We start from the raw sequence: 17512 nt of genomic DNA, 5'->3' as shown, positions 1-17512 counted from the left end.
TCTCCCAAAGCAAAATCATAGATGTTTAGATACTCGTGAGAAGTGGTGTAAAACTACGTGATTTCATATTTTTCAAAGTGCCAATATAGTTCTCTACATCGCCACTGCTATCAAGTAATGAGAACGGTTACGCTTCGGTATGTAACGCAAGTCTAGTATTTCTTATATCTTTGGCGAAAAGGTTGGATTGTGCATGTGTTTTGTTTGTGTCGAAGGACACATAGTGATTTTAGGTTAAGTATTGGATGGTGACGGCAATAATGTTATATAACTGACTATTCATGTATCTTGCAAATTTGTAACCTTGAAGAAATAAATTTATAAATGCATACAATATTTAAGGTACTCCATGTACGTTTTTTATATTCCAATCAGATATGTGTAAACGATTATAATTCACTGCACACCACAGCTGTCGCTACGATCGGCATACGTTTAAAAGATGTTTTGCGTTTAAATAGTACGGAAAATCTTCAAAAATGTACGAATCCATAAAAGATATTGTTGTAAAAACAGTTTGAATTGATAGAAAACATTTTCGCATGATTAGTAAACATTTGTAAATTTTTAAACAATTTCCCGAAAAATTCGGGAGTAATAAAATTCCCGCCCGGCATTTCGGGAAGCCTATTTTCCCGACTTTTTTCCCGAAGCGTCGGGATCCCGCACACCCCTAGTATGAACCCTGATTACAAGAAAACAAGAAGGAAGATTTTGACTAATAAATTAGTGATTCATAATGTTCAAAACACATACTTTAAATTTAGATTAAGGAAATAATGACACTGTCCAACATAATTATATAAATTATGTTTCAATTATATATTCTTAAAGTGTGGCCAGGAAGTGTAAATGTTGATTGTAGTATCAGATATCAATGGTGATATCAGGGTGTTGGTAGTGCAATCGAGGTTATCTGGAATTGGTATCGGAATAGTCCTACATATTTTATGTAATCTACGTATACAGTACTATTTAATACTTCAAGACAAGTGAATATATATTTTCAGAATCATATAAATGTTAAAGTACAGTAATTGATGCAACATTTTACAAACACTTATGAAGCATATTTACACACTATATAATATCACTGTGCATACAAAATGTACATGCCTATATAAAAAAATATATACACAAAAACTCACAATAAACCTCACACATTTTATAGATGACTAACAAAAATAACTAATATATACGCTAAACAAAACAGATAAATGTATGATATTTTCAAACAGGTACAGGTATTGTGGCAGAAAAATATTTAATGTTACTTATCATCCCCTTGAAAAAAAAATCTTCCCATTAACATTTCCTATGATAGCAATGGAAATAGCATAAGAAAATTTAGTATGCAAGCAATCAAGAAAAAGACATGATACTACTAATCCTTTGATTCATAGAACTGAACTATATGTTTCCAACAAATGCCATGGACTAATAGTGAACATGCCAGTCACATTAGTTTCGGTAGTTCAGGGCTATATAAATGTGTTTATTATTTACTTACATCAATTTTAAATTAAACAGTCAAAACGCGCCTAATTTTATTATTTGGGAGACAAGTGACTCAAGTGGAAATTGTATTTAACAGTCTCATGAAGGTTACTAAAGCTGTCGAAGCTTTACTACTAGTAAACACATACAGTAGTAATGTTGACTCTAAAATTTATATTTAAAAATAAATGAAGAATACAGAATATCTTTCAAAATGGCAAGGATACCACAACATAAATAACTTGAAATTTATTTCCTAAATTTAGTGAAATCAAGAGTTATAAACAAAGCTTTTTGTAGTCCAACTGAAACAAAATGACAAAAAAATTCACTATTTTCAAAGAGTTTTTTATTAAATATTCAGTTAAAATAACTACTTAACATTATCAAAACATGAAAACAGTTACTAACAAGAGGAGCATACCAACAAACCAATATCACAATATAACCAATATGACTCAACATCAAACAAACCAATCCTGTAACCTATTTGCATCTTTCCTTCAAAACTGAAAAATAACTGCACACACACCTCTACAAAATAAAGCATAAGATAGTAAAAATGCTCAATAAAGTATTAAAGGCTTAAACAATAAATTTGAAAATTATGACACATATTTTCATCACCACCTAAACATTTTCACAAGTTTCTGGAAATTCAAGAGCAAAGCTTCAAAACTGTTAAGAAGTTTGTACAAATACGTGTGCTAGAATGTTGGAATAAACATATTATTTCGGTACTTAATCACATATGGCATGGAATTGATGAGAATAAATAATTTACACAAAGAAATCAATAATTTCTATTATAGTTGTGAAAGAAGGATTAAATTTTTTTTTGTGTTTCTTTTAACTTGACATACAGATAAATAATAGATAACTTGTGAACGTAAACATGAATTTAATATTTTATAATAAATTGAATGTAACAAAAAAAAAGAAGAGGTCTAATCGAAGATGACTTGTGTGGATATGTCTGACAGCAACACAAACGCGCGGGGGCTAGAGCACGAGGCCCTCGTAGGACAGGCCCTCCGACTCGGGACACTCGACGCGTCCCCGCAGGTGGTCCAGCGTGTTGGTGAAGTGCTTGTTGATCTGCTCCGTCTCCTCGTTGGCCTCCAGGTTGGGCAGCTCCTCGCGGATCTTGGCCATCAGCTGGTTCAGCATCGCCACCGTCACCTGCGCACACACTCAACCCATCACTGCAAGCCTACGCCATTGTTAACACTTTAACTATTAGAAGTCCAGGTCATGGAGAACTGAAACAAGACAAGGCCAAATGCCGGAAAGTTCTGTGAGTAGGACTTTTTATTTTGTTTTCAACCAAATGCTAATCAAATTATTTGTTAGTATAATATACATAATTTCAAAAGATTTTCATGTACAAATTTCAATACAAGTGACCTCTTTGGACTAAAGCATAATAAAATGAAAATTAAAATGTTATTTAAATTATGCCAAAAATATGTATTTTCACAGTTTATGTCTATTTATTACTATTATATAATACAAAAGTTTGGAGGTCTATTAGAAATCACTTCTTTATCTCCAGCAAATTTTTTTAGCAGCAAGAAGATAAGAAACATCTACATAGTGATAATAGTGTAAAAACAAATGGAAAGGCAAACATTTTGTTTTTTCGTGTTTTTCAAAACTGCAAACGAACCCTAATTGTTCCTTTAATTTGCTTGCTTACTCTCCGACTGACTAGCAGCTACACACATGAACAAGTTCTTGAAAGATCTGCCTGTCACTAGTGGGAACTGGTTTATATGATAAACAATTAAAAGCTCATTAATTACAATGAGTCTTCCTGATAAAAGGGTTTCAACAATACATGTAGTGCCTCCCTACTCAAGCAAAAATGATCTACTGACTTCAGTTATAGTGAGTGGGCTGCTCTAAATTATGAAGGAGATGAAACCTATCAGATGGCGGGCCTTGGTGGCAGTGATTGCTAATGCATGAAGACAATATTTTATTAATTCATTTTAAGTTTTGTTTGGTTATAAAGATTTCAAGATACTTTTGAATATTATTTTTACCAAAATTGTCATTTTAAATAAGGTGCTAGCTGTAAATTTTAAATAAATCAAGTTTTTAATTTGAATTTCTTGGGTATATTTACATAAGAGAAAAAAATTCAGCTAACATTTGTGTTTTAAAAATACCAGAAATTGAATGTAAAAATTAAGTATTAATAAAAGATTAAAAAAAAGTGTGTCATTACTTGCCAGTGACGTGTAACATATCACAAACTATGTATTAACACAACAAATAGTTCAATACAACACTTGCAAAATACGTATTTGAATTTATATTATATATTATACATTATTATTTCATAAAGCATTAGAAAAGTAACATGGCAAAGTGTCGCGCTGTTCAAGACAACTGTCAGCGGAACGAACAGTAAACAGCTGTGTCTTTTTCCTTTTTCTCCTCCCCTCCCTTTTAAAAGCCATGGAAATAATAGTGCTCGCAGACACACTGCACCACGAGTACCAACTGTAGGCCAAACAAAAAAATTGAATGGTGCACGTTTCTCTCTGCTTCCTGTCACACATTTCGTCACTCACGAAACTACTTCCACCAAATGCCGTATACCGAGAGCTAAGATGTAGCACGTTCAAAATGTTCAATTACTAAACATGATTAATTTTTACAGTATCCTAGGTGTGAAAATTAGGTTACAAAATAATTTTTTTTTAAATTTTTGGTTTATAGTTTATACAAAAAATTATATGATTAAATTACTTGTAGTTAAGTGAGACATGGTGTATTAACTTATATTTTGGTGCTATACCATGTTTTATAACCAATTCAATAAAAAAAACCTTTCCCTAATAAAGGTTTGCTGCCCCTTTTTGGTAATAGTTGCTACACAAGGCCCAACTGAAAATTCTGAGAACTGAGTCAGTACCAAAGTGCTTTGAAACTCACTATTACTTGTTACTTTAAGTCTCTGTGCAAAACAGTCCGACACAAAACACTACCTTTACTTATTATTAGAGGAAAGATGATATGGTGGATAATTGAATAGCAATAAAACAGAAATAAAAGCAAAATCAAAATCAGTACACAGCCAAACATCAAAATGGAACTCAATACTTAGCATTACACCGAAATGCAGCGAAATTCAACTATATTAACTCACTAGCCGAACCCGCCCGCTTCGCTGGACGTGAAATAAGGTAACTGCATTGAAGGCAAATAATTAAGTAATGACTGTTATACACAAGACCCCATTAAAATTCGTATAGTACGTAGTTGTGTAGAACACCACGTACAAACAGACAGACTGACAGAAAAATAACTACTTTTTTACTATAGTAAGATAGATAGATTATTCTTACATGTTCGCATCCATGCAGTATATGAAAAATCAGCATGCATAGCCCTATACCTATACCTATACGTAGCTGCTGCCCACGACTTTTTCCGGATGGAATTTTGTTTTATCTTGCACCATTTAGAAATTTAAACATTATAACATAACAGTTGATACAGTTGTAGTAGTTTTCTTATGTTCACAAATGATAATTTTTCTCACCTCTATTTCAGTCTTTGCAATAAAAATATGTTACTACCTAAATTTTGGGTAATGTTTCTACTTTCAAATGTAATGTCGGGAAGACACTTCATAAAATTTCTTTGTAAACCATATTTACTGTTTTCCCGTCTTGAGCTAGAATGTAAAGATTGTCTGCATTACTGACCCGCAAGCAAGCCACATACATCTGGCCGTGGGAAAAACAATCAGACCTTAAGTTGACACCAGCTGCCTTAAGCCTCTGATCCTGAGACTTATTTACTGTCATCGCGAAACAAACTGCTATTGGAAACTGTGTGTGCTATAAACCGAACGGGAAGTTATTCGGGATGATCGGTATGTGTGGTATGAAAACAGTTTCACCTGACCCACATCCAGTAAGAATCTCAGCTTCGATTATATTTCGTTGTAGAGCAGTTACTTTAAGTCGGGTTCCATTGCACAATTTTGGGGGAGTAAGGTTCCTCAGAAGCATTATTGGAACACCGACTTTGAGAACAATTTTGTGAACAGGAAAACCACTTGCAGTGAGAGAACTCAAAAACTCAACTGTATAATTAGTGGCGTCGTCCTGATTAAGGACGCTGTTAAACAATGTGTAAACCACTTCAGCCCCATTCAATTCATTTAAAATTTTTTCATTGATTGCAGCAGCTTGGTCATTTCTTGGAGTGAGTATGGCACGTTCACATAACCACGTATGTTCCTGATGTTGTATGTTTGACAGATCCCCGAATACCGAATGTATGAGTTCTGTGCCGTGTATTAGGGATTTAGGCACGTTTTATTTAAAATTTTGTAATCTTAAATATTTTTGGAAATATTTTTTTTTCTCATCTTATTTTCTTTACGGCCAGGCCCTCAGCCTCTGTTCTCAGAGGCGAGCTGTTTTTCTTTCCCAGCCTCATGCTAGGCTAGCATTCTGGCTAATATTTCTCCCGCCTCCAGGCACGTCGAGGGCCGGTAACTTTATTTCTTCGCGTGACCTCTTTTGCCTAGAGCAGCTTGTGAAGCAGTGCTGAGCCCTGCTAACTCTGTCACGAATCGGTATAAGGTTCACTAGCAGCAAGACACGACAGGAGGATCCCGTGGGCCTTGCGTCCCACAGACCATGCGTTTTTTGAAGCCATCCCCCTCCTGCTCACCCACCCTTTCTTCTCAGAAGTGAAGCTAGGAGCGACGACCGCTCGGGTACGTTAACCGAAGTCAAGGCCATCTCAGGCTTGACAGCCGCAGTTACGATTCTGGACTTTAACGACACCTAGCGACGGAGGTAACGACAACCTCTCTCCCCCTTATGTCTCAGGCCGCTAGGTGGCACCACTGGTTACTCCATTACCCCCTAGCTTGACACACTCGTCGGCCACAAGTCGATTTATTAGTACTTCTGCTCGCCACCAAAAGATAGCGCCTCAGTCGCGCAGTCACTCCAGTAAGATCTAATTTTTTATACCGGACACCTTCGGGTGGACTCGGTAATTTTCGGCTCAGAGCCTACCCCCCTCCCATTCTCTAGAGATCCCGCGCTTATAATGATTCTGGTGATATCCCGCTCTGAAGTTACTTCGGTGCGCGCCTCCTGACTGACTGGTACCGTTTGTATCTGCGATCTTCGGCGAATCATCGACATCGCATCGTATATTATGTAGTCTTCTCAGACTAGAGGGATGGAGTCCCTATCTAAAATTATTAACCAGTCAGTAGTTTAGTTGAAAGTAGAGAAACTTAGTGTTTTTTTATATTTTTTTAAAATTAATCATGATGACTTCCGTGTCTACCGCGCATCGTGGTTCGGGTTTTCGGAGACGAGACTCCCTCTCCTGAGCGCCAGGACCAACACCCTGTTTTGGTAAGTCTTGACGTCATCTCCCCCTTTTTATTTCCCTCTATTGGCCTTTTGCGCCATTTAAGTATACTTTCTGGAAACAGGTCTAATTCTTTGGAATTTGGACTTCTGTTTCAGACAGGGTTCCAAGTTTGGGGCAGCCAAAATCCTCTGCCAGAACCTCTGGAGTCGGTTCCTGAGCAGAACCCACCACCTTTAGGCCAACTACCTCGATCACAGTCTACCTACAGCCCCGGGTGATACCCGCATAATTCTATTATTTCATTCACGAACTCAAAGAAAAATTGTGTAACCCAGTTAAGACAGCGGACAGTAAAAGCAAGTCAAGGAGAAGAAATTTATATTATGTTTTGCAAGGACTATATGTACAACTCTGAAAGTTACCAATGTTGATTTCATTCCTGTTTTTAAATATTGTAATTTTTGTTAAGCATTCAGGGCCGGCCCGATAGTAAATAAGTTCAATTAATATAATAAGAGTAATTGTAAGGAATTTAAGTAAGATCACTTATCAATGAAAAACAGATGTTACTAAGGAAAATTTAATCTATAAAAAAAGAAAGAACAATGATTAATAAAATAAGGAAGTCTATAGACGTAACAGTTGTTTTTATTTATTTAATATATAATAACGATCCTTTTTCTCCCAAGTGTTCGTAGGGAGTCTCTAAATTTTCTTTGTTTAATCCTAGTGTCGCCTCCGTTGTTGACTTTTATCGCTATCAATTGAGGGCCCCAGTATTCAGAGTTTCCACATCTTTTATCTAATTACTTAATTATTCTTTAAGACACTTGGGGTATTACAAAATGGTAGCAGAGCATGGTTACGTCTATAGGCATACCTAAGTTGAAAGGTCATACCTAAAATTAAAATTTAAAAAAAAAAAATATTAAAAAAAAAAAATTTTTTTTTTATGTTTATCTTGGTCACTTAGAATCTTTTTGTAGTAAGTAATTTGTGAACTGTCCGCTGATACACATAGTAGCTAAATTGACCCTTGAATTTTGAAATTATCATAAGGTTTGTTGCACGTCGGTCTCTGTGTTTACATTTGAGCGCGCGCCAAGAGGCAGCTTGCTGCCCGCCCACGCATCTCGGGCCGCGCGCCTGGCTTATCAACAGAGACGTGCCCGCTGGACAAGATACTCCCTCCCCCCCCTCACCCCTAGTTAAAGGCGCTGCGCGCCAAGGTCAGTCCTGCCGGCTGACGTGACGTTCATTGTCGGTACCGTGTTGTGCAAGCTAACCTGACAGCTTGTTACACCCGAGTACACTGTTCGTTTCCCGACGAGCGTAGTAATAATAATAATAAATTATGAAGGCACATACTTCCCACGCAATAAAGCAATTGTTTGAATCATAAGCTAGATTTAAGTGTATACCTAAGTTTAAAGTTTAAGAGATAATTTTAAGAGGGTAGTGTTTTGTTTTGTGTAATACTATGAATCCGGACAGGATGATTACTCCGGAGCTATTACTAGTAGATGAATTAAGTTACGAGTTGCAGTTGCGTAATTTACCAACTACTGGAAATGCGCAAGAGCTGCGAAAGAGGCTTCGAGCCGCAGTACGTGATAAGTTACCTACCTCAGTACATAATCTAAATTTAGAAATACTCGAGGAATTCAACATAGCTTGCTCCAAATTTTACGACATAGCTGCTCTCGTAAGTTATTCAGATGTGGAAGAGAATTTGCCCAATGTAAAGCGACACATTATGCGATTAGAGCATGTCACCAGACGACTGGAAAATCTTGTGGTACTTTCCGCAGATGTGCTCAAGGGTGTTTATCGAACAGAGCTAAATCGTTGTCTGCAACAGACAAATGCCTTCCAAATTAAATTGAAAGCTAGGGCAGCCCAATTAGAAACTCAACAGGACCTCCGGGCCAACATGGTCCAGGCAGAAAACCTAGGAATGGAAACGCTAGGAAATGTAGAGAATGAAAATCCGGAATTTCCTCAGGAAATAAGGCAACCCGACACACAAGTATCTTTGTGCCAAACAAAGCAAGTTCCGCCCATTTCATCAACATGAACATCTCAATCACTCATCACAGTTCCATCCCCTCCCATCCCAGCAGCCACCACTCAAATTCCCTCAGGCGTGCATGTCACATTTTCCGGTAACTTGCCTGCAAATCCACATCCTTTAACACAGCAAAATTTGTTTTTCCCATTCGCCACAAACCAGTCATATTTTAATCCATATTCCCAGTTTAATTCTTTATTGACATCCGGGCAAGGAACTCCGATCCCTACCATCCCCACCTCGCAAATTGCACATCCTTCACCCCCACCTCCGCCATCAACGCAGAATCAACCAGAAACAACATTACCAGTTACGCCAAGGGCGGCTGAGTATAGCTGTTATGGGAAAATTGCCCATCCAGTCGAGAGATTACTTGTTGGTTTTCCCGAAACAAGTGGTCTTGACCCAGATAAATTAATCGAATTCATAAGGCACTTACTTAAAATCAGACAGAAAGGGGGCATTCCTGACAAACAGTTGTTGGAGATAGTTTTTCCCTACACCCAACCACCACTGAGTGAAAGAACGAGTCAAGCAATAGAAAATAGTTACTCTTTTAACAAATACCACGAAGAAATTTTGAATTTTTTTATACCTGCCAGACTTTTGACAAATTACCGTTTGGAATGGTACAACAGGCTACAGCGAAGTAATGAAGCATTGCCGCACTATGTAGCATCAATCAGAGAAGCCGTGGCGGTTCTCAGATTGGGCGTATCAGAGAGAGAAATAGTTAGTTGCATAGTAGACGGACTAAATCAGGCAAAGCGCTCACGCGCTGTTTTCCAGGCTAGGCCACGGAGTTTTGTAGAACTAGATCAACTCTGTATACAGGCCATGAGTTACGAATATGCAGACATTCAGAGAAACAGGTCAGCGAAGTCCGTAGATAAGCATGATCCTCAGGCAGAAACTGCAAATAGTTTTCCATACACGAAACAACAGAATAGCCACCCACAACAGAAAACAAACTACTACAGAAATAATAAGTATAGTTCAAACAAGAACATACAACAACAAACACCTTTCTGTAATTATTGCAAGCAAACAGGACATTACATTGAGCAATGTAAACACAAAAATTTCAAACCAAATTTCAACAAGGCAAAAAAACGCGTAAGGCGGTGGCCAGGCAAATTTCTACCTGGTCCACCTAAAACTTCATCCGAGAGGAATTTTTCAGTGCATAATGTGCATACTAACGAATCACAAAAACAAAACAAAAATCAAAAAAGGCATAACACAGGAAAACAAAAACACAAGAAAAATAAACGAAAGAAATACACAGAAAAAGACAGAAAACACAAACAGAAGATTATAACACAGCAAATTAATCATAAAGAAAATTCTGAGAAATTCACAAGAATTTGCAAAACATGTGTTAGCCTGACTAACAAGGGAAAACGTAAGTGACACAACATTTTCGGTCACGTCCGGACTGTATTACCATACACTAAAGCAATGTTTGGCAAAAATCAAATTATTGGTCTGATAGATACAGGAGCTACTCGTAGTTTTATTTCAGGTGATTTGTTTAGGGAATTACAGAAGAACAAGCAGGTTCTGAAAACAGAAGTCACGGATGTGCGCTGTTTTACTGCAGCGGACGAACCAATTAGTATATCCAAAGTGGCTATAGTGAAAATCAGGATAGAATTATTCACTTGGAATTTCCCTTTTCTTGTGGCAGAAAACTTAGCCACGCAGCTTATTCTAGGCTCCGATTTCATCGCTAAAACAGGTATTTTGATTGATCTACAAGCAGGAAGTTTTGTATTTAAATTTAATAAAAATCTTGTCATATCATTTGTAGAACCTGAAAATAAAAGGTCAGGACAAGTTACTAATGTTTCTACCAACACTGACGAGAGAAATTCTTTGTCCCTGGATCATCTCGAGTCCAGTAAACAAGTTGCTATTCGAGATTTGTGTAATGAATTTTCAGATGTGCTAACTAAGAAATTAGGTCGAACTTACCTAATTGAATATCAAATTGAATTGACTGATACCACGCCAGTCAAAAGTCACCCTTATCAACTTTTAGGTCCTAAAATGGAAATTATGAGAAAACACGTACAGAAAATGTTAGATAATAAGGTAATAGAACCTTCTAATTCTCCTTTCAGTTCACCTGCATTTCTAGTGCCCAAGGGCACGGAACAACGTTTCGTCACTGATTATCGAAAACTGAACAAACAGATTAACATACCGCAAACACCCCTCCCAGATTTGAACTCGGCCTTTCATTGGTTTAGTAAGGCCAGGTATTTCAGTGTGTTCGATCTCAATTCGGCGTACCATCAGATCCCACTTACGCAAGACTCAAAACCTATTACCACATTTTGCGTACCTTGGAATCTTTACCAGTATAATGTGGTACCTTTTGGCTTGGCCACAGGTGCTCAATTATTTAGATGATCTTGTAATTTATTCAGAAAGTTTTGAGGAACACATCCAGCATCTGACTTGTCCTTGAAAGACTGCGCAAGGCAGGCCTCACTGTAAATACAAAAAAGGTAAAATTTGCTGCTTCCGAAATATCTTTTCTTGGACATTTGGTATCACACAAAGGTGTTACAATTGATCCAGAACGAACGCAGGCGATCAGGGAATTCAAACCACCTAAACACACAAAGGGCATAGCTCGTTTTATTGGCATGGCTAATTTTTATGCCAAATACATACCAAATTTCGCAGAGCATGCGGCACCTTTGAATGCATTACGTAAGAAAAATACACAATATATTTGGGGTCCTGAACAAGACAAGGCATTTAATTTCTTGAAAGAAGCCATAGCGAATCCACCTGTTCTGCGCATGGCAGATTTTAGTAAACCCTTTATTTTACAAACAGACGCCTCAAGTGTTGCTATAGGGGCAGTATTGTCTCAGGAAATAGATGGTGCCAGGCAACCCATTGCCTTTGCCTCACGTACATTAACGTTTCAGGAAAGGAAAGCATCTTCAGTGTATGAATTGGAATGTTTAGCAGTAGTTTTTGGTATTGATAAATTCCGACAGTTTCTGGAACATAGGGAATTTCTATTGGAAACTGATAATCAGGCACTCGCTTGGCTGTTAGCTCACCCTAAACAATTAGGAAAACTTGGAAGGTGGATCACAAAAATTTCTTCTCTCAAATTTAATATTCAACATATTCGCGGTACTCAAAACATTGTGGCTGACACACTTTCTCGAATGTTCGAGAACCCCTCCGAAACAATATCTCAGGAGGAACCTCAGATTTCGTGTCAGGCACTCCTAACCGATTTCCCCTTAGCTTTTCAGGACATACAAACACATCGACAAGCCGACCCATATTTGGCAAAAATAATTGAACAAGTTAAAATTGGTACAGCTCCGAAATTTTATAAGTTAGCTAAAGGTCTCCTACAAAAACGTACACAACAGTCAAGGCACCTTAAAATTGTTCTTCCACAAAATCTGCGTGATATGATTTTCATATATTACCATAGTTCACCTCTCGGTGCCCATTTAGGTATTTATAAAACCATTCAAGGTATCCGACGCCATTTTATTTGGGAAGGAATGCACCGGGACATTACACAGCGAGTTAAGTTATGTAAGCTATGTGCATTAAGTAAACCTGCACAAAATACACAGTACGGTTTTCTTGCCTCAGAAGTAGCCGAAAGACCTATGCAAAAACTTTTTATTGATTTTGTAGGGCCATTTCCTCGATCCAAATCCGGACACTCTATGCTTCTTGTGGGCATAGATGCCTTTTCGAAGTTTGTTTGGCTTATTCCACTCCGTAAGGCTACAGCTGACACCACTGTGCGTGCATTACAAAATCATATTTTTAAAACTTCAGGATTACCGAACATAATTGTATCCGACAACGGAACACAGTTTACATCCAGAACTTTCAAGAACATGTGTTTCTCGCATGGTATACAGCATGTGACGACATCGCCATACTACCCTAAACCCTCGCACGCGGAGAGATTTAATAGAAATCTTCGTTCGGCGCTCATAGCGTTCCACGCGAATGCGCAGGAAAAATGGGACAGTAATTTGGTGTGGTTACAGATGGCATTTAATTATGCCCGACATGAAGGACACAAATCCACCCCATTTGAGATTATGTTTACGTATAAGCCCAACACACCCCTTTCTAATCTTTGGTCTCTCTAAGACCTACTGCCGGATGATCCCAAGGACATCACTGAGATTTGGAGAAAGGCGCGTAGGAATTTAAATTTGGCTCACCAAACAAGTCAGAGAAGGTACAATAAGTACCGCTCCCCTAACCCCTACAGAGTAGGTGACACGGTAATGTGCAAAGCACACCCGCAGAGTAAGGCCATCGATAAGCGATCGGCCAAGTTATCGTATCGCTGGACTGGACCATTACAGATCCAACGATTTCTAACCCCAGTGACTGTGAGTCTAGCCGACCCCAGTTCCGGAGAGTATGTGACACGAGCGCACATCTCCCACCTTAAGAAACCGCATCCAAATTTAAAATAGGAGCGATTACTTTCTCTAAGCCTTGGCATGCCAGATATATATATATATATATATATATATATATATATATATATATATATATATATATATATATATATTAAGACTCAATAAGGAGTTTAACTGAAGAATACAAAACCTAGGTAGTAACATTAAGTAACAATAAAAATCCATGGTACTAGTTTGTAAGAAAACTTAATATAAGGTGTTAGTTTAAGTGGCCACTTAAGTTAATAATTTTAATTAAGTTAATATATTTAATCATGTTAGTCATTAAGAATGTGCACATTAGTTCATAAGAGTGTTTAATCTTTTTTGTGTGTGTTAGCATGTAAGTAGTAGGATACAGACGAACCTGGTAACACGTCCTACTGAAGTTTTTGGTTTTTGTTTTTGCTTTCCCCTAAGCTCCGCTTTAACGCGGGGGAGTATGTGCCGTGTATTAGGGATTTAGGCACGTTTTATTTAAAATTTTGTAATCTTAAATATTTTTGGAAATATTTTTTTTTCTCATCTTATTTTCTTTACGGCCAGGCCCTCAGCCTCTGTTCTCAGAGGCGAGCTGTTTTTCTTTCCCAGCCTCATGCTAGGCTAGCATTCTGGCTAATATTTCTCCCGCCTCCAGGCACGTCGAGGGCCGGTAACTTTATTTCTTCGCGTGACCTCTTTTGCCTAGAGCAGCTTGTGAAGCAGTGCTGAGCCCTGCTAACTCTGTCACGAATCGGTATAAGGTTCACTAGCAGCAAGACACGACAGGAGGATCCCGTGGGCCTTGCGTCCCACAGACCATGCGTTTTTTGAAGCCATCCCCCTCCTGCTCACCCACCCTTTCTTCTCAGAAGTGAAGCTAGGAGCGACGACCGCTCGGGTACGTTAACCGAAGTCAAGGCCATCTCAGGCTTGACAGCCGCAGTTACGATTCTGGACTTTAACGACACCTAGCGACGGAGGTAACGACAACCTCTCTCCCCCTTATGTCTCAGGCCGCTAGGTGGCACCACTGGTTACTCCATTACCCCCTAGCTTGACACACTCGTCGGCCACAAGTCGATTTATTAGTACTTCTGCTCGCCACCAAAAGATAGCGCCTCAGTCGCGCAGTCACTCCAGTAAGATCTAATTTTTTTATACCGGACACCTTCGGGTGGACTCGGTAATTTTCGGCTCAGAGCCTACCCCCCTCCCATTCTCTAGAGATCCCGCGCTTATGATGATTCTGGTGATATCCCGTTCTGAAGTTACTTCGGTGCGCGCCTCCTGACTGACTGGTACCGTTTGTATCTGCGATCTTCGGCGAATCATCGACATCGCATCGTATATTATGTAGTCTTCTCAGACTAGAGGGATGGAGTCCCTATCTAAAATTATTAACCAGTCAGTAGTTTATTTGAAAGTAGAGAAACTTAGTGTTTTTTTTTATATTTTTTTAAAATTAATCATGATGACTTCCGTGTCTACCGCGCATCGTGGTTCGGGTTTTCGGAGACGAGACGGCCTCTCCTGAGCGCCAGGACCAACACTCTGTTTTGGTAAGTCTTGACGTCATCTCCCCCTTTTTATTTCCCTCTATTGGCCTTTTGCGCCATTTAAGTATACTGTCTGGAAACAGGTCTAATTCTTTGGAATTTGGACTTCTGTTTCAGACAGGGTTCCAAGTTTGGGGCAGCCAAAATCCTCTGCCAGAACCTCTGGAGTCGGTTCCTGAGCAGAACCCACCACCTTTAGGCCAACTACCTCGATCACCGTCTACCTACAGCCCCGGGTGATACCCGCATAATTCTATTATTTCATTCACGAACTCAAAGAAAAATTGTGTAACCCAGTTAAGACAGCGGACAGTAAAAGCAAGTCAAGGAGAAGAAATTTATATTATGTTTTGCAAGGACTATATGTACAACTCTGAAAGTTACCAATGTTGATTTCATTCCTGTTTTTAAATATTGTAATTTTTGTTAAGCATTCAGGGCCGGCCCGATAGTAAATAAGTTCAATTAATATAATAAGAGTAATTGTAAGGAATTTAAGTAAGATCACTTATCAATGAAAAACAGATGTTACTAAGGAAAATTTAATCTATAAAAAAAGAAAGAACAATGATTAATAAAATAAGGAAGTCTATAGACGTAACAGTTGTTTTTATTTATTTAATATATAATAACGATCCTTTTTCTCCCAAGTGTTCGTAGGGAGTCTCTAAATTTTCTTTGTTTACTCCTAGTGTCGCCTCTGTTGTTGACTTTTATCGCTATCAATTGAGGGCCCCAGTATTCAGAGTTTCCACATCTTTCATCTAATTACTTAATTATTCTTTAAGACACTTGGGGTATTACAGTTCGTCTTCCAAAGATACGACTCTGCCAAGTATTTTTGGAAGCATCACCTGACCGTGTTGCTCAGGGAGGGTACCTTATCCAACTTTTAATAGAACACCGGAAAATTCTTGCGCATGAGAATTACCACCCAGCTGTGCTCTCATGTTAATTGTTAATTGCAATTTTTTTATTTGAGGCCAGAGGTAAGAATTGTTCAGTAAAGCTTTGATTTCATCGGCTCTAGTCCCTCGACTTACAACTGGTAGAGTTTGCCGAAAATCTCCAGAAAAGAGTAGTGTGACATTCCCCATTGGCCTTTCATCGCGCCTAATGTCCCGTAGTGTCCTGTCCACAGCTTCAACTGATTTTTTATTCGCCATCGTGCATTCATCCCAAACGATTAGAGAGCAATTTTGTAACACTTTTGCCATATCACAATTTCTTGTTATCGAACATGTTGGTGATTCATTAGTGTCTTTATGAGAGCAGATTTTCATGAAATAGATCATTCAACGATAAAAGCTGTTTATTTAATTCAATTAAGCGGACGGGTTCGCCACAAGGAGAAAACTGACGCGGCGAGACCTCGTAGACATAGAGAAATGACACACATTTACTATTTATGTGTCTATGAGACATGATTTTTTCTGCAATTTAAATTGTAATATACAAAAAGGGTATTGAAAATTAAAACAAACATGGCGACACTACAAACTGTCAGGATCTTTATTTTTTTCTTACTCTCTACTTAGTTCCTTACAATAGCAAAACTTAATGGCTTCTTATAATGATTATATTGTATGTCATAAAATTGAGATTTCTCTTCTTTCCTTGAGCCGATTTTGATGAAATAAAGCTTATATTTCTTTCTCTGTTACGCTCAAGTTTACTTGAAAACCCCATTAAAATTCGAATAGTAGTTTTGTAGAACACCGCGTACAAACAAACAAACAGACAGACAGACAGACAGACAGACAGAAAAAAAAAACTACTGTTTTATTATAGTATAGATTTTGTCTGTAAAAATATAGAATTAATGCAATTACCATGTTTTCTTGCATAGTCGTCGCACATTTTATTATAAAATCATGTTTGATAAGTAGGGGTGTGACGATTATGTGGAAAATTTTTTTTTGTTAGATAAAGTTATTCATAAAAACAAAACCCATTCATGGAAAGTACGTTTATTTAAAAAGAGAAGTATAAAAGAGTACGCCTAACAATTAAAATTTATAAGTCATGCAACAAAAACATTTCAACTTTAAGTAGAAAAACAAAATTTGTGATCCAAATGCAAGCCGAACGAACGCGTAACTATCGCCGTAGTTGACACCACGAAAGAGTGCGGGCCATCAGATGTAGTTAACTCGGCACTTGACAGAGAGTGCGCGTTGCATGCACTCTGCGAGATATCGATATTCTGCTACGTGTGCGCGCTCTATACGGGAAGCAACGTAACCATACATGAATGATTGCAATGAGCGCTGGCTACATTTTTGTAAGCGGTACACCGCAGCGACGCAGACGAACAGATGAAGGTTATAATGTTTAAAAAGTCTTTAAAAGTAAATTAACACATCGGACAACTTCGTATTTACGTTAATTAAATAAGTAAGAGGTAATGTCCGAATAAATATTAGATTTCTATTTTAAAATACATCGTTTTATACTGCAAAAATACCCACACAAAGCGCTCGGAATCTAATAGCCGGACCAAAAACATCATGCGATGTTTACGCGAGAGGTTTTTTCTTAAATCCAAATTTTGACGCCTTAAA

General features: G+C 38.0%; 1 protein-coding gene across 5 annotated transcripts in view; it reads right to left on the bottom strand.

The window, feature by feature from the left end:
• Nucleotides 1–979: 979 nt before the first annotated feature.
• The window catches only part of LOC134533254 (vacuolar protein sorting-associated protein 35), a 95563-nt gene continuing 79030 nt past the window's right edge, over nt 980–17512 (bottom strand). For all 5 annotated transcript variants that reach the window (XM_063370683.1, XM_063370684.1, XM_063370687.1 and 2 more), the window contains one exon: nt 980–2679. In XM_063370683.1, coding sequence (XP_063226753.1) covers nt 2500–2679 — 180 coding nt within the window. In that variant the 3' untranslated portion in view covers nt 980–2499. The remainder of the gene's footprint in view (nt 2680–17512) is intronic.

The sequence above is a fragment of the Bacillus rossius genome, chromosome 6 (genome assembly GCF_032445375.1).
Source record: "Bacillus rossius redtenbacheri isolate Brsri chromosome 6, Brsri_v3, whole genome shotgun sequence".
NCBI lineage: Eukaryota > Metazoa > Arthropoda > Insecta > Phasmatodea > Bacillidae > Bacillus > Bacillus rossius.
The sequence above is the reverse complement of the archived record's forward strand: the minus strand, read 5'-3'. Positions and strand labels throughout refer to the sequence as shown.